The sequence below is a fragment of the Engystomops pustulosus genome, chromosome 5, assembly GCF_040894005.1.
Source record: "Engystomops pustulosus chromosome 5, aEngPut4.maternal, whole genome shotgun sequence".
Classification (NCBI taxonomy): domain Eukaryota; kingdom Metazoa; phylum Chordata; class Amphibia; order Anura; family Leptodactylidae; genus Engystomops; species Engystomops pustulosus.
In genome coordinates this window covers 57,416,774-57,443,968 of record NC_092415.1, presented here as the reverse complement: position 1 = coordinate 57,443,968, position 27,195 = coordinate 57,416,774, and the positions used below count along the sequence as shown (strand labels likewise).

The window sequence follows — 27,195 nt, the reverse complement described above, 5'->3', positions numbered from 1 at the left end:
CCCCAGTATATAGCCAACCCCTTTCCCCAGTTTACAGCCAGCTAGCCCCCAGTATATAGCCAGCTAGCCTGCCCCCAGTATATAACCAGCCAGCCTGCCCCCAGTACACAGCCAGCTAGCCTGCCCCAGTACACAACCAGCCAGCCCCACTATATAGCCAGCCTTCCCCCAGTACACAGCCAGCCAGCCCCCAGTACACAGCCAGCCAGCCTGCCCCCCCCAGTATATAGCCAGCTAGCTTGCCCCCAGTATATAACCAGCCAGCCTGCCCCCAGTACACAGCCAGCTAGCCTGCCCCCAGTACACAGCCAGCCAGCCTGCCCCCAGTACACAGCCAGCCAGCCAGCCTGCCCCCAGTACACAGCCAGCCTGCCCCAGTATATAACTAGCCAGCCTGCCCCAGTATATAGCCAGCTAGCCTGTCCCCAGTATATAGCCAGCCTGCCCCAGTATATAACCAGCCAGCCTGCCCCCAGTATATAGTCAGTAAGCCCCCTCATTACATAGCCAGCCTGCCCCCCCATTATACAGTCAGCCTGCCTCCAGTATACAGCCAGCCTACCCCCAGTATATAGCCAGCCAGCCTGCCCCCAGTATACAGTCAGCCCTAGTATGCCCAGCACATAAAAAAGAAAGTCAATACTCACCTTCCCAACGCCCCCCTCCACGCAGTTCTTCTCTTCTTACGTCCACATTTTTTGTGCTGAAAAACTCAGCTCAAACTCGAGTATTTACAATAATCAAAAATGGCTTTCCGCGATTTACATGAAGTCAATTCAGGAAAATAGTAAGTCCACTTAATACATGGACAACTCAAGGCAAACACCACCAAATTTTGAAGATTTTTCTAATGTTGTTTGTTGTGATGAGTAGTAGCAAACAAAACCTCTCCCAATGGCAAAATTTACAAATGTACACCTGGTGCTGGTATAAATGCACCTGACCATTTAGGCCACTACTAGGTTGAAACCATCTCATGTCAGGCAGTTGTAAACAAAGTCACTAGTTGTCCGGTATGATGGATACAAAGTAGTGGCCTACACACAAAACTAGACGATACAGTGGGATACATTGCCAGGGACCCCTCCTCCCTCCTGAATTAGGGACGGAATTTAAAGGTGGTAATTGGCTGCTGCCGATCTACAGGGAGTTTCTCCAGTGATGTCACTGTCCTTATAAGGACAGTAATATAATCGGGTCCAACCTCCTCAACGTATCCACTCAGTATCCGGAGCAAGCCTGCCGGAGGGATGCAATACTCTGCATCCACACCTCATAAGCTTCTATTGCCTTCGCCAAGTGTATACATCGCACATCAGGAGGGAGCAGGGTGGAGAGGTGTAGCTTGCTACATCTTTTCATCCCACCCTTTTTGGCAGATGCCACATATACTGGTAAGTTGGAGGCAACAACTTTGTATTTGTCAATGGGTACATTCAGCGTATACATTGGGAGTTTTCATATATGAAAATGTAACGTGAACCCAGTCTAACCAGCACCTTAGATACATCAACAACCACAGTACAGCACAAAATGCCACCTAAGAAACTATAAATGCCACAGTACAGCAATAAATACCACCCCAGCAGCCAAATATTGCATTCAGAGTAGCAAAAATAGTGGAGATCTCAGAGCAGATAATAATAATGGAGACCCCTCAGAGTACACAATAATAATACTGGGGAGCCCCAGAGAAGACAAATAATACTGGAGACCCCATAGCAGATTAATAATGCTAAAGACCACAGAGTAGACAACTACTAATACTATAGAAATCTATATTAGACAAATATTTGGAACCCCAGTATAGATTAAAGAAATACTCTCCTTTTCTGGGTATTCTTCTGTTTTCTGCAGCACAATGCAGCTTCTTCTCTCTCCTTTCTGTGTCCCATGCTGGTTGTATGTTTTATTATCAGGGCCAAGGAAAGAGCTGTGCCAGGAGCAGGAGAGGACCTGGGAGTGGTACACTACAGCTAACAAGTACTTACCGCTCCTGAGGCCACTCTGCTCTAGGTCCTGCCCTGACACATACAACCAGCATCAGGAGTCAGGACACAGAGGCAGGTCACAGCGGTAAAAGGACAGGGAGCAGTGAGGACTTCTCAGCTTTACTCACTGCTACCCAGTCCTCTGCACCAATGAACACTCCCATCAGTTATGGAAGTGATCATTGTAGCCACAACTCAAGGCTTGACAGGATGCAGGTGGCTCATCTTTAGGCTTTTAAATGAGATGAAAGTAGCCGCACTTTATGTTCACGCTCTGTGGGAAGGAATGGCTTCACTCATCTGAGAACTACTAGTGTGACCCGGAAAACAGGGCTATAGAATCAGAGTTGGTGACCATTTTGGTGGTGTTGGAGTTAGGGAAATTGAAGAGTCAGAAGTTTGTCTTGCCTACTCCACAGCCCAGTATATAAATCAAACATGCGCTGGCTGAGGCTTGAATTCTGCATTGTTCCCGGGTCATCAGCATACACTGAATGGGGTGCCCCCCTGGCCAATCGTAGCCATGACTAATTGCAAGAGGCATCAATTTGCTGGACTGGGTGTTCAGCCATGATTACGGCATTATGCCTTGTTAGTGTGGCTGAACCTGAACCCTTAACCTGGACATTGTGTCCGCTCATCTCTAATTATAAAATTCACAATTTTGACAGAAGTCAGAATCATGCTCATAATTAGTAAATTAATTTGATATTTTGATAGTAACTAATTTGATATTTTGCCCTCAGGTCTCACACACAGTAATATCATACTATAGGAGCAAATGATTGAGTCACAGTACAGCAAGATTGTACACTATGATATCACAACACTTGAATAATGCATGTTGCCATATCCATTACAAATGTCAGCTAGAAATAATTTTCTTTAATTCACTGTATATTACCAAAATTCTGCACTAAACACACTTTGTAAATTTTGTTGTCATTATGGCAAATGAATGTGGTTTCTTTTGCTTACCTGGTAGTCCGCCAATGTACAAAGTGGTTTCTTTGCTGGACATCACTATGGAGTTGGGGCCCGCTGTGTCTTTGGCCTGGTTATCTACATCCAAGTGCACTGCTTTACTTTTTTGACTCACTGCAAACATTAAAAACAGAATTTCAAAGAAGATGTAATTTTAGCACTTTGGTTTCATAAAATCACAATAAAAAAGTAAAATCATCAACATAGACATGTATACACGGCACTGGACACAGCAACAGCTTGAGATGTTTTAGTTAGTACTTATCCTGAAGAGATTAATTCTGCAAAACTAATTAGAGAAATTAGTTCTGCATGGTGATAATTGTTACTAACTGCCTCCCTAGCACTGGGACGCTACATTAAGCATGTACATTGGGGGAAATTTAACAAGGCCGTGATCTCTGCCAGCTAAGAGTTTTAACTGTTCACTATTCTGCAGTGGTGGTGGACTGTCTTGCGGTACCATGGACAGATAAGAAAAAAAAAGAATTAGTTAGTCTCTCAGAGAATATGCAAATGGTAAAGAAATGAGATCATGGCCCATCAATGCAATTACATATAATGGTAAATGCACAGCAGGCGGTGACAAACTACCTGAGCAGGCACTAGACATTACACTTCTATTTTCTTACAAAATACACAGCTATTGACTAAGAACCTGGCATTTAAGGTTACAAATCAATGACAACCAATTGTAGTCAGTCATGTTTTTACATCTTCCATCTTTGTCCGGATCTTCCATTGCAGATTCCATAGGACGAGCCAGTAAAAATAGTGTAATATGTTGGCCAGTATAATGACACACACCATGATGGAAGCTGGATGGACATTATAAACACTCGGGGTGTCTCCGACACCATCGGTATCAATCATGTCATGGTTTGACACTCAGAAGGTTACACTACAGAGGGAATCAATGCTGCAGCAGAAAGCAATGATTTCAGTTGAACAAAGTGGTTGCTATATAAGGAATATTCATGATCATGATGTATTGTCTAAATTGTGTTATTAGTTTCTGCAGAGAAAAGAAGATATGTCTGCATGTTACCTGTTATAGTATGCCATTTTCCATCGCAAAGCAATGCGGCAGGGGTAACTGAAGCCTGGAAATTACCCTTCTTGTTATTGATAGACAAAGTTACCTAAAAAAAAAAATACATATTTCTGAATAAGCCCCTAGTAATATAAATATTCTTAAAATTTGTTCCAGTGTAACTTGTCAATACGGTTGCTCCATAACTCTAAACACATAAACACTTAGGCTACATGCACACTTCCATTGCCTGCCGCACTGTAGCACGGCGGGCACACGGCAGCGCGGGGAGAGGAGGAGGAGGTGAGCGCAGCTCACCCCCGCCCCTCTCCATAGGAACATATGGGCCACGGCGCCATAATACGGGAAAAGATAGGACATGTCCTATCTTTTCCTGGGCTGTGGAGCGGTACGGTGCCGCACCGTACCGCTCCCATCCGATGTCGTGAGCCCATAGAAGTGTAAAGGGGACGTATATTGGCCGTATATACGTCCCCCTTACATGTGTGTGAATGCAGCCTTAGGGGGAGATTTCTTATATGGCGATGGCATGGAAGCCCTGATAAATCTACCCCCTAGAAACCTACTCACCTCCCCGTTCTCCAGATAAAGGCTTAGTGAATTTTCTGTCCCATCTCCTGTATGTAATAGCACAGATTCTTGACTCTGTGGTCGGATGTCCAAAGAGATTTCGAACTCATGTCCCAAGTTTAAAGCATTCTCTTAAAAAAACAAATAAAGCTGCTATAAGTTATCCTGGATATACAAGAAATCGGATAAAACATTTACCAGACTGTTTACTTACCAGCAGCCACATGTCCTGACTCCTGAGCAAAATACACGCCTGTCTCATGAGAACCATCATGGCAAGGAGTGACCCCCACAGTCTTAGATGGTCTCTCCAATGTCTCCTCATTTACTTTTACATTTTTCAAGCAGCCAGCAAAGCTTTTTTTGGGCATTCCCTAAAAAAAGTAAGGTTTAATCAATTCCTGGGTTTATGAACTGGAGGGCACAAGTATGTTATGTCTACATTGCGGTAATTAGTAGTTGTCCACCTTTCCCAAATATCAATTATATGTTTCTTAATAACTGTCATGATAACTTTTTTAATTTAATTTTTCTGTCAACATATATCCACGGATGCTTCATTTTATGGACAAATGATAATTCTAAATGGCCATTTCTGACTAGATCAAGTCATTTAGGTTATATCAAATATAAAATACCTTATTATAGCCTTTAATAATAGCCTCTGATCCAAACCACTACGTTGGGATGTTAGTTCCGCCTCTGGTGATAATGCAGACACATTTCCTATCACATGCCCCAATCTAGTAATAGACTATTACGTCATGAAGGGGTAAATAAGAAAGTAGTTGGGGTCAAATGGCTAAATGAGTAAAAAAACTCACAATAGTCAAAGTGGGGTAAAGGTCTCATTCTATACTGTAATAATGAATGCAGTAACATCCATGTAAAGTTGATACAAGGTCCACAGCCATAGAGTAAAATTTCTTACCTGAACTTTGAGGTATGAGGCACCTCCCAGGTAGAGCAAGGACATATTCTCCAAACCCAAGTGTTTCGACAAACTTCCTTTGCGAGCTTTAAGACCATCAATAACAAGCCGCCCATTTGTCCCATCCCAGCTAAAAGCAACCTATCCAAAATAAAAGATGGAATATGCATTAATATATCATTTTGCAGCTACATGATTAGTCCTAAATGGAAGGTATACTACAGCTCGTTTATAAGCATAAGATTAGACATCAGACTGGCCAGCAGTGCAGCACTGCCTTGGTTATGCTCGGGTGCAGGGGTGTCACATGCCTTCTGGATACCTCTGGGTGGCTGAGAAGACTCACACACAGCGGTAATTACCACTTTTACAGCAGTTTTATTGATATGGCATTGTCTAGGTCAGCAGCAAGTGACATAATGCTGGGTGCACCACTACTTTCTCAAAGATGATTTTTCCTCTGTTTTACAATAATTTCCATATTTATGCAACAAGATTAGTTATTTCTCAATGTTATCAGAAGAATATCCCTAAAGCCAAACAATGTAACTTACTGTATGCCACTTCCCATCATTGTATTTTTCTTGGCTTCTTATTTTAAGTTTGTTTCCTTTGGTGCCCACGGAAAACACCAAACGTCCCTTGGTTATATGAAGGGACAGGTGGCTGGACTGCTGTTTATCAGTCAGGAAGAAGATTAAGCCAGCTGCTTGTTCAGTCTGTATCTCGAAGGAGAAGTGGGACCTATAAGATAAAACATAGACTTTTAGTGCCAGAACTATATAAAAAGATACATCATGGGAGCAAAGAGAAGTGTCCAACATAACATAGGAAGAATAAACTCCTGGAAGGAGAGTAAGAGTAGCACACTGAGCTTGTGACTGTGGACTATGGATCTGTAGATATTCAGAGTTTGGCCATATAGCTCCTATTACACAGATATTCTACATTAAAAGTAATGTTTCTAGAGAAGAAGACCTCTGTACTATACACTATCTGCAATTATACACTATTATACAATAAACCAGAATACTTATATCTACCTCTAGGTAAATTAAATATATACCTCTCCTTGAAACTCTGCATGCTTATATCATAGACCAGATGACTTGCTGGGGAGTCGCCAAATCTATAGGACATCAGATTGTATGTGGAGTTTGAATGAGAAGTGCAGCCTTGTACATTCTTTAGACGTCCAGTTTGTGCATTGAGTAGATTGCTCATAATGTCCAAGCCCGACTGTCAAAGGAAACCCATACATACGATTATACATGCATTTTACCATATGAAATGTTTAATGAATACCTACAGTATATTTACTTGGACACATGGGAGTCTAATTGGTTACAGAAAAATATCCACTACAGCTTCTGTAAAGCAGATCTCCAACTGTAGTTTTCAATTTTTTGGGACAATTGGCATCAGATGCCCCATTCAGCCAGCTATAATTGTGCCTGTTATTTGGCTGCAAAAATTGCGGGCAGATTACATGCAGAATAGAAGTTCAAGGAACCCAGTGATGTTGCGGTGAGAACATGGTGTATACCGCACAATGACAACAGCCACAATATATAGGATGTGTCCTACATGTCCTGATTTTTGGCATGACGCCAACTCCCCTTCCCTTCTCCACCCGATTGTGAGCACAAGATTGTGTGAACATGGCCTTAGGTCACACAATGGCTAAATGGCTAGAACACAAATCTATGTCTATTTCCTCATGGTTCCACAGCCCTGTGTATGGGATAATATCCAGGCATCAATTTTGTGATACATTTACAGCTGGCTATAGTTAGAAATGCTTCATAATTATGTATGCAGGGCTGAGCTGTAATACCAAGCACGAACACTATGCAATGTGAAGCACTTGCTTGGTAGACTATGAAGAATCCACAGTGCTCAAGAGCTGATCATTAGGGTATCAGGTATCTGATTGATATTAATCACCTAACCAAAAGACTAGAGAATTCCTGGAATAAGCCTTCAATGTTAATGACAACACATTCACACAAATTCATTTAACTACCTCTGAATACTGATAAAACTTTAAAAACCATTTAAAACATGGACATACTTTTAGAATCATAAATCAATAACCCTGGATTTACCAAGTCAAAGTCGTTCATTCTGAGATTGAAAGGCTGCTTGAGTTCATTTAATATTAGCGGCATGGGGGCTTCCTCTGGGGCGCACATTCCCAGCGACACTTTATTCTTCTCAGTGTTGTCAAAAAGATTTTGTACAGTAGGATTTTGTAAAGCTCTAAAATACAGAAAGGAAACAAACATTGGTATGAATTAGTGACTTGTGGATGGGATATTTAGAATGTAGATAGTCCATCAAATACTGAATGGAAAAAATACTTTTTTATTTAGTACATGAATGTATTTTTTTCATGTAGTAATTACTACACAGGCTGAATACAACCTGCAACCACTTTCACATGACAGTATTGGTCAGTACTTGTAAACCAAAACCAGGATTGGATCCTACAGTGAAAAAGTATAATGGAAAGATTTTGACATCTTTTATATTTAGCATCCATTTCTGATGTTGACTTACAAATACTGATGCAAAATACTGATCAGAATACTGCTGTGTACAAATGGCTTTAAAGGTAATTAAATGAATAAGCCACTCAAAGCCCTTTCTGTGGGCACCCGGGCCATCGCTCCAGCACACCAGACGAGACTCAAAGAATCTTCCTGCAGTTATAAGCAACTTAAAAGATGCTGCTTCCAGTCATATTTTGATACTGACTTCGCTACTTGGGACTGTAGGAAGAGGGAGAATTAGACAGGGCCGAATTATTTTTGGAGGACCTGTGTTGCTGTCCTCAGGAGGCCAATATGATTGAAAGTTGTTGAACGGGGAGCAATAAGTTACTGTTTTAATTTTTGGTTGGCACCTCGCGATAAATAAGCAGGGTTTTGGGTTGCAGTTTGGGCACTCGGCCTCTAAAAGGTTCGCCATCACTGTCCTATATGATATTTCTTCTGGTATGGTAAACACTGGATTATTTTTAATAATACGTGTTGTAAGTGTAATTTTTTTTTATTAACAATTGCGTCAATTTGATAATTGTACAATAAATGTATTGTTCAATGTATAATGGCAAATATTGACATTATTGATAGAAGGTATCATGTAGGTTCATATTTCTGACACAAATATCAACCTGGAATCCATTTGTCAAAAGCTGGAAATTACCTTTTAATAAAAACATTTGTCATACAGCCCTTGAATCCATTTCCTCCAATGTATATATCAGTGGGTGAATAACCTGGCCGCCTGGAACTGTCAGTGTTTTCTGTTTCCTCATTGTCATCAACCAGAAGCTTATACCTGAAAGGAAATAGTAACAGTCACCGGCTGAGATCATGAACAATGCAGTCTGATCTGCAGGCAGCATGTTATAGAGCAGGATGAGCTTAGAACATTGTGTATAGTATCTGACCTGCAGGCAGCATGTTATAGAGCAGGATGAGCTTAGAACATTGTGTATAGTATCTGACCTGCAGGCAGCATGTTATAGAGCAGGATGAGCTAAGAACATTGTATGTAATATATGATAGGCAGGTAGTATGTTATAAAGCTGGATGAGATGAAAAGATAGCACATAGGGGGACATGTATCACTCCAATTGCTTTCTTTTTCTTTTTTTTATCAACATTTTGTGAGAAGTTTTGCAGTTTGAGACTTTTTAGGTGCAGAATCAAGCAGCGTACCAAAGTTATCTGCCTCCAGGATGTAATGCAGTAGCCATATATTCATCTTTGTAGCCAAGATGTTTGTTCAACTTGTGAGAATTTTGGGCTCTGAAATGGTGTCATTCTTGCACCTAATAAGTCCCAAAACAGAGCATGCTAGACCCAGACTTACTTTTGGTAGTTACAATTTGAGACTAAAAAGTCGCACACCACAAAGTCTCAAAAGTGGTAACTCATCACATGCATCACAAAGGGGAAAAAAATTAAGATACATTGCAATGATTAAGTAGGCCGACTTTAGGAAACTTGAAAACGTGGCAGCTGAAAAACTATGATACATGTGTCATAACTGCAGGAAGAATGTTATAAAGCAGGATTAGCTGAGAACACTGTATGTTATATATGATAGGCAGGCAGTATGTTATAAAGATGGATGAGCTGAGAAGATATTACACAGTGTTACTACAGGCAGCATGTTATAGAGAAGGTGGAGCTGAGCAGACTGTACTGTCCAACCTTAAGTGGCATGTTATACAGCAGGAAGAGCTTAGCAGATCGCACATAGGGTCCTATCTAAAGGTAGAATGTTATAGAGCAGCTCCCTTATCGGTCTATACATTAGTGTAATAAGAAGATGGCTGACTGTTGTACAGAGGCAGTCTTTCAGCAGCCTTTCAATGATAGCAGATAGAAAGGGAGAAGGGGGCAAAGGTGCTAGACATGTGACACATTGTTTGAATGGGCTGGAAGTTGCAGGCCCAATCATTGTAATTGGTGATACCAAACAAAACCCCTTTTAGAAGACATTATCACAGGCAGGCATGAGATGCTTAAGGACCTTGTGCATTATTGTAGATGAAAGTAGAATATAAAAAAAGATGTACTGTACCTACAGTCCAATGTAAAGCTGGCTAGCCACGTAAGAGTGAACTATATTCAGATGCCATGCTGAACGTGTCTTCTGTATGTAAATGTAATTGGCATGTTCTACAATAGAGGGGCCTGTGGTCTCCTATAAATAGCACTGCACACAAGACTGAATTTAGGGAAATTATTAATTAGTCTCTAGGGACACAGAAGACATCTCTGAAGTGGTATTTCACAGTGTGTATTTAATCTCCCGCTGTTTCTGTAGACTGTTATTTATCTGCATTCAGCGGATCTCAGTAATGTAAAGGCAGCCGTGAGGAATATCTGAAGATGCGAGTCCTCTGAAGTCGTTCTGATCATTGTGCATACGTTGTACTGTACTTCCTGATGCTGATCAAATGATTATTGAGCTTTGAGAATATATGTCCTAAGCTATACACAAATGATGACTAATGTTTTATGCAAAGTGTGTTGAAAGGTTAGGTATGCTTTACGGTTTTTATTGTTTTCACATGAAGAGAGAGTGGTAAGATAAAACAGTATGGGGAATAAGTTCCAGGAGAATGGATGACAGCGTGTCTTTAATAAGTGGATTTACACTTACTCATTATCGGTTCTCATTACTGACACATAGTGAAGTTTTCCATCACTGTACTTGTCTCTGGATCGCAGGTTGACACTGGAACTAGTTGTAGTTACAGTAACTGTTCCATCCTCTAGAGACACGTGTAATTCATCTGACTGTAGAGAAAGAAGACACTTTTATTTCAACCACCAACGTTCTCTACCACAATATCCTCAAATGTGACTCCTCTCTTGGATTGTACAGTATATGCCTGAATAGAATACTCCATTTGCATGTGTTGCTGCGTCACCTTTTTACTCTTATGTTTGTTACTATTTTCTTAATGTAACAACACTCTAATAATAATATGTCTCTTTATAGCGCCTTTACTCCTATGTAATATATGTTGACTTGTCTATTGGTTTTTTTAAATTAAAAAAAACTTTGATTCACGCTAAAAAGAAACAGATCTCTAAAAGAAGAAAAGATCCCAATATTATATCTGGGAGTCTTCTCAGGGCCTGTTCACACCAGTGTCCATTATCTTCCTTCACTAACACTATAAAAACGCAAGTCAACGGATTTGTTAAAATGTCCACTGACTGTCCATATGCACCACTTCCATTATTTGAGATGGAAAAAAATAATGCTGCAGCTACCGACCAATTTTCCATTGAAATAACAGAAATCTAATAAAATTGAGTCAAACAGACACTAACAGAAGCCATCAAAGGTCCACTCAAATCATTTTTACGGATCCATTAGACTTCTGCTGTAATTATTTTAAAGACTGAATAACAGATAACAGGGGTCTAAACTCAGGTGTGAATTGGTCCTAAGCTGGATCCATAATTGTGCTCTGTGCCATGTTTTTCCCTTTGCAGCTGAAAGTGATAAAAAATATAATATATAATAATAAAAGTGTTTATTAGTTGTTTGTATCCTCCAATCACTGACCTGAAGGATAGATAAAAATGAATCATTCCAGAAAGAACATGACCACATAGATACCCAAGAGAGAAAAGTGTTCCAACCCGTGATCTCTAAACCGTTTAAGCTTTTGTATATTTTTTCTTGACGAAAGGGTGGACTCACATTGGCATTTTTTTCACATCAGCGATTTTTCTCTTCCTGGCTTTCTGCTCCTGTACAGCTCCTCCCTCCCCCAATGTGAGCTCTATCCCCGTGTGGGTGAAGGAGCAGGAGTTGTACAGGAGCACTAAGGTGGGTGCTGAGAGCTCAGGTGTGATTGAGCAGAACAGACAAGTCACATGTTTTTTTTAGATGCATCCGAATCAAAACAAACCTGGGACTCAGAACAAGATTCTGTCAGGGCGCAAGGTAAGTTATAACACACAATTATATTATAATGCTGAGAAAAGGCAGAAAGACATCTTTGCAATCCAGCTGTAATGTGCTTCTGCAACATGTCTTTAGTGAAAATGAGGTCCCTGTTGACAGGTTCCCTTTAAATAGCTGTAAATGTGAAAGTGGGAAAACTGGTTTATCTTCCAACTAACAATTACTTGTTGTGTTGCTTTGTTTAGAAATCCGACTGCAGTCTGTTCAGAGATATTTCCCCTGACTAAAGGCAAATAAAACATGTACATTAAGTCCTTGGTGTAAAGGGGATAAATAGGGCTAACACTTATACAATCTAAGAAGAACAAACCTGTGTTCTGTGATTTAGCAGCATAGCATCCACCTGAGGTGTCTGGAAGCCAAAGGATGCTTGGAAATCACCAGGGAAGGAGAATCCATCCGCCTTCAGCCCGAGTGTTCCTCCATTAGAGAACTCTGCAGAGCGGATAGCCTAAACCAAAAGAAGTGCAATGCAGATTGAAAAAGCAGATCACAACATTATCTTATGAGAAGCAGATTACTTTTCTTTAACAGTTACAAGAAGAGTCAACTCTAAAGCTTGTGGAATAGATGGATAAATTCCTCCTGCTTCCCAGTCTACACTCCCTGCATTTCTTATCTGCAGCAATGGATTTCTCTACTGAGGTTCTATGTGTAAGAAAAGGGCAAAGGTTCCTTTTATATTCTTTATTTTTGATTGACTATTTAATAATGATCTCCTACTGCATACTATACTGCTGTGGATTCTATGGGGGCAATGTATTAATTTGTGGTGCAAGGTCTGCTTTCTGTCGCCTGACTATAGTGGTGTCTTCCACTGGGATTTCACATTGTGGCGCATGGCCGTCTTAATGTATCTGGCAAAACGCAAGAAGAAAAAATGGGCGGCATAAATAACACTCCATATTTAGAAAGGGTCTTAGAAGTTGGTAGACTTGCTTTTTGTTGGTTTAAATATGCACCAAAAATAAGTGTCGGGAAACTAGAAGTGTAGGTAAAGTGTTGCAAACAAAAGCTGCGCCCAAATTTAGCGACAAAAAAAAGTTATGTTTTTGTGGCACCCATACTCTGTAAATCAGTCAAAACAGGCAATAATAAAAAACCCCTGGGTAGTCCGACAAAAAATACAGGTGCAAAAGCATTACAGGCGGTCCCTGACTTAACACCCGACTTACAGATGACCCCTTGTTTCAAATGGACCTCTGGATGTTGGTAATTTACTGTACTTTAGTGTTCATTCACACAGCCGTCTGGGGGGACATACACGCAGCCACAAATTTGCGGCTCTAAATTCGTCCCCATAGACGGCAATGGCCACCCGGCAATGGTGCGGTGCCACACATGAGTGGCACCGTTCCGCGCCGTACACCGGGAAAAGATAGAGCATTCTCTATCTTTCTGCGAGTGTGTGGTTGTCTGTAAGTCGGGTGTTCTTAAGTAGGGGACCACCTGTGATTAAATATATTGTACTGATCCTAAGTTATGGCCTGTATTATAGTTTTTATCTGCATTGAGCTTCAAGAATCTCCCAGGATTCCATGCTGTCTGTACAAACTTGGATCCTATATTACTGCATTTTGGTACAACAACATTATACATCGCAGGTTTCCAGAACTGGATTTAAAGAGTTCTCTCATCAGTTGATCATCACAAGACTCCAAATAAAAGTGTCACTTACGCTCCATTCACTGTAACATCTCCTGCTGACTCCGTAGGTTTCTTTGAATATTGCTGCGCTTACAGGGGTTTTTACATTTTTAACACATCCACGGAAAGGCATAGTTTGTATGTTAAACCTGTTTAAGGTAGGAGTTAAATATTTTCAGTGTATTCAGTCTATGAACCTTTGTTTATATGTTAGGTGACTTATATGGAGAGTAAAGAGGTGACAATGATGACAACAGAGCTTCATAAACTTACTTCTCCCTGAAGACTGTAGGGGCTCCACCCAAATAGTACGTATTGAAAGTAAAAGCATTCACATTGCTAGCATTCAGCACTTCCCGATCCTGGCGTACACGTATGAATCTATCGATGGGCGCTACCAGCACCTCAACCTACAAAATGGAACAAATTGTTTTGAGGAATAGACTGTTTAAAATCAATTGCTAGATTGTAGGAAGTACACCAAAATGAAGTGTTCTATAACATGCACCAGAGTACCAGAGGATCCTTCGCTGGGTACAAGATTCAAAACTATATTAGGCATCAGAAGTCCAGCAATGGACAATACAACTTAAAGTTGATTTGGATCTTTTTTTAGGGGTCAATATAGAGTGCGCTCCCTGAATGATTTTCTCTGGGGTGCCCAAGGATCCCATTCAGATAATGACACCATGGTAAGTTCTGTGGTGCTGAAGAACTTGGGGGACCAGCTTTTAGCTCGTATTTTTGCACCAAAAATTGCAGGAAAACTGTTGGGATTCGAAAGCTGCGCCCCAAATTGAGCGACCAAGAGAAAAAAATTTGTGAGTTTTGGAAAATCAGCAATATTTTGGTGCCGACATGTCATAAATATGACACAGAAGGTGCTGCAAATAAAAGAAAAAAAACGCCACCAAAGCAATTCATAAATGCCTCTCATAGTACTTACTAGGATTTCTTGTCCGGTATTCACAGGCTTGAGTGAGAGATTTTTCTTTTGCTCCACAGGATTAGAATTGATTTTGTATTTGAGGACAAGGATGCCATCTTCAATTTCAACACTTATGTAACTTTCCTGCAATCAAAACACAAAAGATAGGACATGTGTATCAATGTTATTTTACTTTTCAAGTGCACTAAACCTATTCCGTATATTTGAATACCTCTTTTTCTGCAAAGAATAGTAAGCCGACATCTGAGGTGGTCTGGATGGTTTGCTCAAAGCGCAAGAATTTGATGTTAGGTACAGTATATGATATACTTGCAAAGCCAATACCTTCAAAGAAACTTCTGTCAGATTCTTCTTTATATCTAGAAAAATGGATACAAAAATACTGATTAACAAGTTACATAAAATGTACCTTAAAGGGGTTTTCCCACAAAGAAAAGTTAGGCCCTATCCATGGAATAGGGTCTAACTTACTGATCAGTGAGGGTCTCAGTGCTGAGGGAGCCACCCATGAGACCCTCACTGATCAGGCTAATGGAACAGATGGCCGGGCATGACCGTTCTGCTCCATTAATCTCTATGAAGCTGACGTAGATCGCCGAGCACAGCGCTCTGCAATTTCCGTCAGCTCCATAGAGATTAATGGAGCAGAACGGTCATGCCCGGCCACCTGTTCCATTAGTCTGACGGAGCGACGAGGTACGTGGGACCCCATCGGACCCCTCATTTTAGTGATCTGTGGGTGTCTCAGCACTGAGACCCCTACTGATCAGTAAGTTGGGCCCTATCCCATGTGGGAAAACCCCTTTAAGAAGCTTAAAGGAAATCTAGCATCAGAATCAAGCATGATAAACCAGGGACACTTACTCATAGATCCAGGTACAGGGACTCTGGATCTTCTATTTTTTATCGGCGGCCTCCTTCCTTCTAAAATCAACTTTTAAAATCATGCTAATTACCCTAGCCCATCAGTGCTGAGAGAGCAGGGGGAGGGTGAGACTATGCAACACTCTGTAAAGCCAGATCCCAGAGGGGCTAGGGTAGCCGCTTATGCTAATAAGCATCATTTTAAAAGTTAACTTTAAGGAGCTTTTCTAATGAAAACTAAAGGAGACGTGAAATATTAAACATTTTATATTCAGAATTCATATGATTCCCCTCTTATAGCAGGGAATTCCGTAATCCAGAAAAAACATTTACTAGCATACCTTTTGCACGGCTCAACCCTCTTCGTATCAAGGTTGAAAGTCTGTCGGAAATTGTATAAGCTGATTGCATTCTGGTTCAGGTCATCCAGTTCAATGCAACCTTGGTATTTTGGAAAATCCAACTTGGGTGGGGGCTTTTAAGATGGAATAGAAAAATAAATACATTTTAGATATTTTTGCTAAAGAACTGGATTATTATTGCATACAACTATCTCAGATCTATGTGGATGCAGATTAAAAGAATACCGCATCTTTCAACAATCTTTGTAATAATTAGCAGTCGTCTAGTGAGTGTACATGAGGGGTTATACTGTTTCTCTTCACAATGTAACTTGTGATCTTCATTTTCTAACAGTTTAACTCTCTGCAGTCTCCGTTTGTGAACCTGCAGTTGTCTCAAAGCTGGAGGGAGGAGACCTAGCTTCTGTAAGTCACTAGCCCCCCCGCCTCTGCATAGGGCTTCTACGTAATCTATGATACCTATGTACGGTAGTCTGGCACCTCAGTGAGCCTTTGATTTCAGAGTGAAAAGCAGAATAAGGAGGAAAGAGGGCGCATGATAGGAGCCAAACTAAGTGAAGAAATCACTTGTCTAAAAGGATATATTTTAAATATTCAGTTTTACTACCTAATTATGCAAAGTTTGTTGAAAAGCTTATGATCATTTACACTACCTTATAAAGTAGAAAAAACTGGGACCACATGGATATGTACTTTAGCATGTAAGTTCCTGTTAACATGGCCATGTGAGTCAAACACTCATTTTACTTGGATGATGTATTCTCTTGCTTCTTCTATGTGCAATAGTTAAAGGCTACAAGTGAAAATATAATGGCAGACTAGAGACAGACATAGCGCTTTCCTATAGTATACAATACATTTAGATGTGTTTTTTTTTTGCAAAGATTATTCTGTAAATAAGAAATTTGGAACTTAAATTAAAATTTACCAATAATTTCCAATGTCATAATGGCAGAGGGACATAAACTTACAGTGAAGTCATCTGGGTATCCTCCAACATAGAACACAACATCCTCAGCATTCAGATTGAGCAGTGTGTGTCTCTGTGTCTCTGCAGAGTATGTACGAGTTGGGTCTGGTCGATTGGATGTGAATGATTTTGTATAATTCAGAGTGACATACTGGTAGATCCTGAAATAAAATAGATATTTAGATAGAAGTGTGTAAATGATGTAAATAATAAATTAAGCAGATGGCTGCTAAATGTGTGCAGAAGCAGCTTCCCCTCGCTAATAAAATGTGTAGCCGCAGCCTCTCCTCGCTAAAAAAAAATGTGCAGCAGCAGCCTCCCCTCGATAATTAAATGTGTAGCAGAAGCCTCCCCATGCTATTTAAATGTGCAGCAGCAGTCCCCCATTAATTAAATGTGCAGCAGCAGCCTCCCCTCTCTAATAAATTGTGCAGCAGCAGCCTCCCCTCTCTAATAAATTGTGCAGCAGCAGCCTCTCCTCTCTAATAAATTGTGCAGCAGTTGCCTCTGTTCGTTAGTTCGTTAATCAAATGTGCAGCAGTTAAAAAAAATTTACTTAACTTTGGCAATACCCATAGCTTCCTCTCCTCACTCGGCTTCTGGTGCAGCAGCGGAAGCAGAGACAGGTCTGTGCGCTCTGCCTGCACACACTGTATGAGGTGGCGCTGCCTGATGATATCATACTGTGTGCATCGGCACAGTGCATAGATCTGTCTTTGACTGTGAAATTGTGGTAATTGATTGTATAACACACATACAACTGATTTTCTTCCCATCATGGACACATAGTCTGGCAGCTGGCAGACTGAAGGCCCCTTCCATCCCTGGGGCCGATGTAAGCTCACTTGAGTATAAGCTAAGGCAGGCTTTTTCAGTATACATATATGTGTTCTGAGTCAGTTGATATGCGAATATATATACAGTATATCTAAAATCAATATGTAAACATCTGTTCACTAGACAGACAACAATGAAATATCATAAGAGGGGTTGTTTGGGATTTAAAAAGATTTGACTCATTCCTGCATTATTGTTGTGGTGGCTCCCTCTTACTTTTTGCAATGATCACATGCTTAATACAGGTATAACCAATCACTGCAATGCTTGACATGTGACCACTGAGTAAGAAAGAAGAAGATCCCTGGACAATTCCTTTGAACAATTTTCCAATCACATTCTCACCTTTCTAAAACAACTCTGTCCAATATTGATTCCTCCGCTCTATTGGATGAAATAAATGGTTCCACATTGATTTCAGCAACATTGCCACCAAGATTATACACACACATGAGTCGCCCATCCTCAACACCGAGGCCTATGTAATCCTTAGAAGCCTGAAAAGAGAGAGAAATATTTCTCTTATCTGGACTAGCTACGTTCTAGAAGAGATTTCACATTTGTTGTAACTGATCTGTATGTTTCTATAAAATAGCTTCTTTTCCCTTACATCTTTACTGCCCAGATACATCACAAACATATTTGCAGACAATTGACGTTTCTTGCGATCTCCCCGACTTGGTGGTCTTTGAAGGAAGAGTGAAAGTGAAGTATAGGCCTTTAAGTCTTCAAGATTGCTTGGAGGGCGAACTTCCACTCCTGAGTTGCCATCGAACCTCATTGGTACAACAACCTATAAAGACACAATCAATTAGATGGACAAACACATCTTCCTACACTTCCTCCTGTGGAAAAGAATACACAATACATCGAAGAGAAGATAAAGCAGATGGATGTTCACTGTCTTTATATACTAGTTGGTGTTTGGTAATTTAGCGTAGCCATTTCGTTTAAATGAGACCTGGATACAAAGTGCCCCCTCCACCTCATTTACACATTTAAAGGGGTTTTCTACCAAAGACACTTATCCCCTATTTGCAAAATAGAAAATAAGTGTCATTGCATTTCTGCTTCTTTTACTTGGAATGTGCGAGACCTTATTCTTGTGATTACTTGGTGTCCCATACATACTGGATGATGTGCTGATATTTTAGATTCATATTTTGCCACTTCTTCTATGTAGTAGGACATCTTATGTTGCATAGGTGAGATCTCACCTTGTTTGCTGCGTCTCGTGCCTGCTGGATGAGTTCTCTTATACGACTCACACTCTCAGAGATGTTTCCTAAAGGCACAAGACTATTGATGCGGTTCATGGCATCAAAGATGTCAGGCAAGCTTCCGCTTAGTTTCATTACTAAAGTCCAAAAGAGAATTAGATATTAGACAGCAATATAAATATTTGTCAATTTTTTCATAGCAGTTTTCCAATCAAATGTATTAAGCTGGAGAACCATATGTCTTTTCTTTCTGCATCTGAAGATTTCAAAGACATCTCATAGAACAGTGATGGCTAACCTTTTAGAGCCTGAGTGCCCAAACTTTAACCAAAAGCCTTATTTATTGCAAAGTGCCAGCACAGCAACTTAAGCAGTAATTTATTTCTCCTTGTTCTTTGATCATTTTCAATCGTTCAGCCTCCTAAAAACAACAACGCAGTTGAAAGGAGGAGGGAAAATTCACCTATCATTGTAGGAAGATTCTATAGGAAGATTCTTTGAGTCCTGTCTGGTGAACTTCATGATGGGGTGATGGCCTGGGTGCCCACAGAGTGGGCTCCATGTGCCGCCTCTGGCACCTGTGCCATAGATTCGCCACCACTGTCATAGAATTTTGAGGCAACAACATAAGGTCCTGCATGGACTATGTGATGATGCCCTATTCCCTGATAATGAGGTTCAGAGCTGGGTATATACTTGTATAAGAAAAGAACTGGAGATCATCAAAAATAAAACATACCCCATAAACTTCTTTAAGGGTACAGAATTGCTGTGATTTTCATCTGGACCACTTGACACCAATCACAGCAATTAATCTGTGGTGAAACTTATCACAGCACAGAAATTTTGTCTGCTAATGGGCACCACCATATTACCATGCCATGATATTGGTGCACATATTGCTGGAGGCTGACAAAGACCAGTGGGAGATCATAGAAGCTTCAGGATGAGGGGCACCGAGGGATAAGGGTTATGGTGCTTAATTTTATTGTAAATCCACAGCAAATTCTAAATTGTTTTACACAATGGGGGGCATTATTATTGACTTCCCCCAATTTTTTTTCTTTACTGCGCCTTATCAATGATGTGCCGGTGGCGCAATATTAACGCTTTTCCAACACTCACACCTTTTTTTTTGGTCGCAGCTAACCTATAGCTCACCAACCTAAAACTTTTCCAGTGCTTTCAGGTTCCCGACACTTTTGTGGCGCAATTTTTGGTGTACATATAGACTAGCAAAAAGCTAGTCCTCCACCTTCATGAATGTGGAGCTAGTTCAGAGCCTTTTCAGTCATGCGCCAATTCATTAACCCCTTGCGCCAAAATCTAACACCCCAGCCTAACTTAATGACCACAAATGGATCTTACTATGGACAGCCTAAAGTACTGTATAACAAAAATATAAAAAGATATAATAAACAATGATTTCTAAGTAAATAAAATACATGAAAATGACAAAAAGGAAACATAAAACTAAACACGGAAGTGAACAGATGGAAATAAATTATTCAGTGCTAACCAATAGCTCACCAACCTGAATCAATACATCAATATCCCAACACATTTTCTCCTCTTGTTACAAATTGCTCACCAGAATTGCTTGCATTCTTTAGAGCCTCATTAAAATTAGCATTTTGTGCTGTCCCGATTGTACCCTTAAGGTTTTCCACATCTTCTTTGATGGGCTTTAATTCCGCTTGGACATTGTTATTAATCCCATTTGCATTGCCAACCAAACCCTTAGCACTATTGATCATGTTCTCTATGTCATCTGAAAGGCAGAAAATGGTGGTAAATTGGTGGGTAGAGGAATCTCACGTGAGGAAATAACATGTAGAATACAAGATATTCACCTCGCTTGATGTCATTTATACTATTCTGGACAGCGGTGAGGTCACCTGACAACTTATTCTTCTTGTCGGAGGCTTCTGTCAATCTGTCCTTTATATCTTCAAGCTGGGGGGTTACATCTGATGCAGAAAGGTTACAAATTTAGTGATATTAATTTTAAAAAATACCGGCAGGGAAAATTAACATGTCACAGCAAAGTCATACAGTGGAATCTATGGGGAACAGATTGCAATATAAACAAAAACAAATAAATAATATAATTGTATAGTATAATAGGTGTATGTACAGAGATATCCTTATCTAAAACACAGCAAAAGAAAATATATTTATGTATACTGGTGTATAACTTAAAAGGCCAAAAGGATTCTTGAGTAAATGGATACATCAGACTTATGTGTCAAGAGCTTTTTGATTCGTAAAACTAAACATGTGAAACAACTTTCATAAAGAAGAAAAAGGGGTGAATGATTATTTGGTTATAGACCAGATTTAATTATTAAAAAAGCTGCCCCTTTTTTTTAGAGCATTAGCATATTTTCTGCAAAAATCACGACTATGGGGTACATTTACTTACCTGGTCCTGTCGCGATCCCCGATCTGGAGTGTCCGACGAGGATGAAGTCCGGCACGATTCACCAAGTTCCCCGCTGAGGTCCGCCGGAGTTCACCTTCTTCTTCTCAATGTATGTGAGTGCATGTCTTCTGACACAATTTGACATGTTAAATCCTGCGCGTTGTCCGAATCCGTCCCTCATTTGTGTTGCGTGAAAACCGGCGATGTGCCAAAATTTGACCGCGTGCTACAAAAAGTCCTTCTAAATGTGGCGCACATTGGAAATCGTCGGATATTCCAACGACAGTGCGGTCCGCGGACCCTTAGTAAATGAGCCCCTATATGTTGGAGCTTTGCTTACTTGCTCACAACTTTAACATCATTTGTGCCAAAGACAGGAGAAAAAAACTACACTAAAATTAAGAGGAATGTGCTTTAATAATTTTGGTACATGGCTGCCAAGTGAGACTGCATTCACATGAACGAATGTAGTCGGGTGGGCACATGTCCAGCGCCATGGACAGGAGGAGTGGTGACCCCTCCCCTCTCCATAGCGATGCACGTTGCACGGCGCCATAACACGGTAAGATAGGACATGTCCTATATTTTCCCCGTGTATGAAGCGGTACGGTGCCACACGTACGCTGGACCGTATCGCTCTTAGCACCCAATGCCGGCCTATGGGGGATGTATGTACGGCCGCAAGCTTGCGTCCTCCTACGGTCGTATAAATGTAGCCCAAGTCTGGCATACTACAAGCCAATGTTCATATATCGAAATACATCAGGAAACACAAGTGTCTCCAATTCTATACATATATCACATTGTGTATATATATATATATATATATATATATATATATATATATACCGTATATACTCGTGTATAAGCCGAGTTTTTCAGCACAAAAAATGTGCTGAAAAACCTAATCTCGGCTTATACACGAGTTAATAAAAAAAAAAAACATGAGTTAATAAAAAAAAAAAAAAATTAATACTCACCATCCGGCTCCCGGTCCTCGGCGGCGGCTCCTGGTCCTCGGCGGCAGCTCCCGATCCTCTGCGGCGGCTTCTCTCTTCGATTTTCAAGTGCCGGCAGTCGCGTCTATGCGACTTGCCGGCGGGCGCACAATATGATGTAGCGGTGTCGCCGCTGATGACGTCATCAGCGGCGACACCGCCGCATCGCACTGTGCGCCCGCTGGCAAGTCGCATGGACGCGACTGCCGGCACGTGAAGATCGAAGAGAGAAGCCGCCGCAGAGGATCGGGAGCTGCCGCCGAGGACCGGGAGCCGCCGCCCAGGACCAGGAGCCGCCGCCGAGAACCGGGAGCCGCCACTTCAAATCAAAGGTGAGTATCGTCGGAGGGTGAGTATTAAGTTTATTTTTTTATTATACTGAGGGCAGGCTGTATACTTTTTGGGGGCAGGCTGTATACTTCATGGGGGCAGGCTGTATACTTCATGGGGGCAGGCTGTATACTTCATGGGGGCAGGCTGTATACTTCATGGGGGCAGGCTGTATACTTCATGGGGGCAGGCTGTATACTTCATGGGAGCAGGCTGTATACTTCATGGGGGCAGGCTGTATACTTCATGGGAGCAGGCTGTATACTTCATGGGAGCAGGCTGTATACTTCATGGGGGCAGGCTGTATACTTCATGGGAGCAGGCTGTATACTTCATGGGAGCAGGCTGTATACTTCATGGGAGCAGGCTGTATACTTCATGGGGGCAGGCTGTATACTTCATGGGGGCAGGCTGTATACTTCATGGGGGCAGGCTGATTGTATACTACTTGGGACAGGCTGTATACTACAGTGGGCTAGCTGGCTGTATACTACACCCTCGGCTTATACTCGAGTCAATAGGTTTTCCCATTTTTTTGTGGTAAAATTAGGGGTCTCGGCTTATACTCGGGTCGGCTTATACTCGAGTATATACGGTATATATATATATATATATATATATATATATATATATATATATAATTATTGTTATTTATATATTATTGAGCAAATGTGTACGGTACTGTGTCATATGCTAAAACAACACAAAATCCATATGTACATAATATCCATACAGAAGCTTCTTTAGTTTTACCTGTAAGTGATTTCTGTGTTTTTTTGGCTTGGTCTAGCAGGTCTTCAGAATCTGTCAGAGACTTTTTGGCTTTTCCAGGCAGATCCTCGGTTTCTACTTTCTATTATAAACAGGATGGTTAGAAATTGTGCGAGAAAATGCTTTACTTCTTATCAATATAGCTGACATATGAAGAGATTATAGCTTCAATAAGGACCTGTCATCATCTACAAAATGCTGGGGGAGATTTCTTTTAGTCTGTCCACTTGTTCAAAGGATATGACCCCTAAAGTGTTATATGTGAAAGATAACCTTTTATTTCCCCTAAGATGCGCCTCTGTATGACAATAGGTTGGCCAAGCTGGTAAGTGTAAGCTCTTAACATACAAACTTGCAGAAGTCATGTTTTCTAAATGAGAATATTAAAAAAACAAACAAAAACCCTGGCATTTAGGGATTGGTGACAGGTACGCTTTATAGATTTAGATTTATAGATAAGTTCTACTTCACTGAACTACCTTGGCGATGGGACAATAATGCAAGGATCAGCCTCTTCAATAAAAGCAATAAAAAGTTCTAGCGCATGCCCCTCCTGACACCTTGTGGTTATAAGCAGAGACTGCTGCCGAAACACACAGTTTCGTAACCAAAATATACAATGGCTCCCTGCAACCATTTAAAACAACTGATCTTCTCGTTGTAGGTTGTTGTAGGAGTGGTAGGTTGTCATATGATATGAGGGGAGAGTAATCTGTGATTATAGGGAGGTGTATATGTGAATGAAAGAGAGTATGTTCTTTTTTTTAGAAGGATTCCATGTTTTCCTGGATTATATCATGTAATTTAGCTTACTGTCAGGGCAGAGTCAGCAGCTGTCTTTGCTTTCTTTGCAGCATCTTCTGCAGCTTTTATTGCATTTATGATATCCTGATAAGCATTGGAAGCATCCACAGCGCAGCGCACCAGCTCCTCATTACTGGTGTTCTTCTTAATTCTGTGGAATACAAAGTATTTGCGTTAGATGTGCACACTACACTTATATATCTCCTGTGACTGCATATCAATATCAAAGAAGAAAGGGAAATGGATCCCTCCAGTGGCAGAAACAGCGCTAATATATATCTAGGATCATCCAAATAAGTGCTAAGTAATACTCTAAATACGAGCTTAAGTTTGCTGAGTTTAGGTTACTTATATATAATATTAAGACAATTTTTTTTATTTTAAACCAAAGTGTGTGGCTATGGATCTTTACTAGTTACTAATTGAAGATGTAGATAAGAAAAGAAGAACCTGTATAAGACTTACTCTAGCAGCTGGTTGGCCAGATCCTGCAGGGCCTGAGCATGTTTTTCCGCCAGTATCACCAATGGCTCCTTACTGGCTGCTCTGGAGAGGTTGTTGACCTTCTCTGTTAGTTCCTGCTCAGCACCATACATCTGTGCAGCTAGTTTTTCATATTCCTTTTATATAAAACAGAATATAGAGTTATTAATGAAAGGCTATTATTTCAATTAGACTTACTGATGATGTGGGTCTATCCTGATTCTTGACACATTTATAGCAATGCATTTACACATGAACAGAAATATTCCCATGATAAAAAAAACAGATCAATGCAGCAACAGGGAAACGTCATAATACAAACTTTAATTTGTTCCCAAATCCAATGGGTAAAATGCTCATTGGTTGGGATGAGATTTGCAGCTGTAGTATGGTCAATATCATACTGGATCCGTACAGCAATCTGAATGAGCCCAGTATTACAGTGTTCTGATCAGTATATGGTAGCCAAAACCAGGAGTAGAAAAAATATAATGGAAACACTTATACATCTTCTGTGGTTAGGATGCATTGCTGATTGACTTATCTGCCAAATGAAACTAAAATCATGGAAATCCTACATGTTTTGCTGTACATTCACTGTGCATAGTAGAACCCAGATGAAACTCCATAAGGAAACCAGATGTATCAGAAAATCCTATTTCTATCAGGATTTAGATTTATATCCATCCTTAATCCTGGCCCCGCTCCCTTCATCTGAAGTCACCGTGAGGTATATTGGCTATTTGTATGGTCTAGGGATTGGATGTTATTTGTTACTCGTATTATTCACTACTGATTGATTTTTTGTGTACCAGGTGATAACTTAAGTCCCTAGCCCAGCGGTGGCGAACCAATGGCACGAGTGCCAGAGGTGGCACTAATAGCCCTTTCTGTGGGCACCCAGGCCTTCACCCCAACACAGAGTTTGTCAGCTAGGACTCAAGGCTTTCTCCTGTGATCCAATACAGCCCAGAAAGTGCCAAGCTCAGCGCTATTTTAAAACAACATCCTTGGCTGCCAGGACTACAGGAGGAGCGAAAAGGTGTGGATAGAGATGGATTGTCATTGGAGCTCCGGCTCTGGGTCCCCTGATTCTTCCTCTTCAGGGGACCCTGGAGAAAAGCTACAATCCAATTTTCTCCATCATTTTTCTATTGTATTGGTGAACTCAGGAGGCCAATACAATTAAAACCTGTGATACAGCAGGGTCCAATAAGTTACTGCTTAAATTGTCACGTTGGCACTTTGCGACATATATGTAGATTTTGGTTGTAGCTTGGGCACTCGGACTCCAAAAGGTTCGCCATCACTGCCCTAGCCTACATGATAACTATGTTTGTATTGCCATACTGATTTCTTGCCAGGAGGGGACGCTGGCGCTCCAGGACGGCCAGCATTATTTTATGCTGAGCTTAGCCTTGGGCAAGACATTTTCTGTAGTGACTTTTTGTTCACCTATTAAATGTTTTTATTCTTTTTTGTTGGGTTTGTGGTGCATTTAATAAAGAATTATATATTTTGGACCTAGTGGCATGTTTCTGTGTTCTTCAGTACATCCATCCTTATACTTTTATTGCCTTTCTAGTAGCAGGCTGTCTTTATCCTCTTTCCTTTATTTATACAGATTGATATAAACACATACATATATAAAGAGAAGCAGAGGCATAGATAGATAGGGGACAAGCGGCGTTTTGATTTTTGGGATGTACCTCTTTACTTTTCTGCAGTAAGTTCACCATACTGCTAGTTTGTGCCAGACTAGTCTCTGCCGACTTCAGATGGTTTGCTGCTTCCTTCTGTTGTCTTCTCAAGTCTTCAACTCTATTCTGCAATCAATGGTGAAAACATGCTTAATACCATCTCATGCTATACCACAAAGAGCATGGCACAAGAGGAAAAAAGTAAAAACTGGCATTTTGTTGCCCGTCCATTCTTGAAGGGATCCCACAGGCGCTCGATATCTATGTGACGTTCTGTCCCTTTTTAGAGTGAAACTATAACTATAGGATGAAACTTCCGTCCCTGTACTTTTAGTCTTATATTACCCAAAGCAATGAAGAAAATTGACTGTGAGAAGACTGTAATGCTAATGCTATTAATGTATTTGCTTATAGTTAAAATTAAAAGACATACAGTATGTTTACAAGTAAAAGTTACTTCCTACAAAAGTCTTTTTCCATTATAATATTTAAATGGGTCGTCCACTACACATTACAGCAGGTAATTAATATTGTTTTTGTCATGAAAAGCTATCACATTTTCCATTATACTTTCTGTATCCAGTCCTCCAGTTTTCTAGATCTCTGCTTGCTGTCTTTCTATAGGAAGATTCTATGTTTACTTCCTGTAGATAAACACTGGTCGATGGTCATGTGATGTCACCCAGGTGTACGGCTCGTTAGTATCAGTCAGCTTTGATTGCCCTGTGTGTTATAAGGCGCCATGCACCTGTGTGAGATCACATGACCATGGACCAATGTTTATCTACAGGAACGATG

The 27,195-nt window shown here is 40.7% G+C and overlaps 1 protein-coding gene across 1 annotated transcript in view; it reads right to left on the bottom strand.

Moving 5' to 3' along the window:
* Nucleotides 1-27,195, bottom strand: part of LAMA3 (laminin subunit alpha 3) — a 156,764-nt gene that overhangs the window by 710 nt on the left and 128,859 nt on the right. The window contains exons 51-76 of the mRNA XM_072152048.1: nucleotides 26,407-26,523; nucleotides 24,680-24,834; nucleotides 24,224-24,365; nucleotides 23,393-23,492; nucleotides 20,740-20,856; nucleotides 20,478-20,657; nucleotides 18,884-19,023; nucleotides 18,277-18,459; nucleotides 18,012-18,163; nucleotides 16,831-16,990; nucleotides 15,839-15,972; nucleotides 14,845-14,992; nucleotides 14,631-14,756; nucleotides 13,958-14,094; nucleotides 13,716-13,833; nucleotides 12,348-12,488; nucleotides 10,715-10,851; nucleotides 8,741-8,875; nucleotides 7,639-7,792; nucleotides 6,597-6,769; nucleotides 6,085-6,274; nucleotides 5,531-5,671; nucleotides 4,814-4,973; nucleotides 4,600-4,730; nucleotides 4,024-4,117; nucleotides 2,970-3,089 (exon numbers count right to left, since the gene is read on the bottom strand). Of these exons, the coding sequence (XP_072008149.1) occupies nucleotides 2,970-3,089; nucleotides 4,024-4,117; nucleotides 4,600-4,730; nucleotides 4,814-4,973; nucleotides 5,531-5,671; nucleotides 6,085-6,274; nucleotides 6,597-6,769; nucleotides 7,639-7,792; nucleotides 8,741-8,875; nucleotides 10,715-10,851; nucleotides 12,348-12,488; nucleotides 13,716-13,833; nucleotides 13,958-14,094; nucleotides 14,631-14,756; nucleotides 14,845-14,992; nucleotides 15,839-15,972; nucleotides 16,831-16,990; nucleotides 18,012-18,163; nucleotides 18,277-18,459; nucleotides 18,884-19,023; nucleotides 20,478-20,657; nucleotides 20,740-20,856; nucleotides 23,393-23,492; nucleotides 24,224-24,365; nucleotides 24,680-24,834; nucleotides 26,407-26,523 (3,685 nt within the window). The remainder of the gene's footprint in view (nucleotides 1-2,969; nucleotides 3,090-4,023; nucleotides 4,118-4,599; nucleotides 4,731-4,813; nucleotides 4,974-5,530; nucleotides 5,672-6,084; nucleotides 6,275-6,596; nucleotides 6,770-7,638; nucleotides 7,793-8,740; nucleotides 8,876-10,714; nucleotides 10,852-12,347; nucleotides 12,489-13,715; nucleotides 13,834-13,957; nucleotides 14,095-14,630; nucleotides 14,757-14,844; nucleotides 14,993-15,838; nucleotides 15,973-16,830; nucleotides 16,991-18,011; nucleotides 18,164-18,276; nucleotides 18,460-18,883; nucleotides 19,024-20,477; nucleotides 20,658-20,739; nucleotides 20,857-23,392; nucleotides 23,493-24,223; nucleotides 24,366-24,679; nucleotides 24,835-26,406; nucleotides 26,524-27,195) is intronic.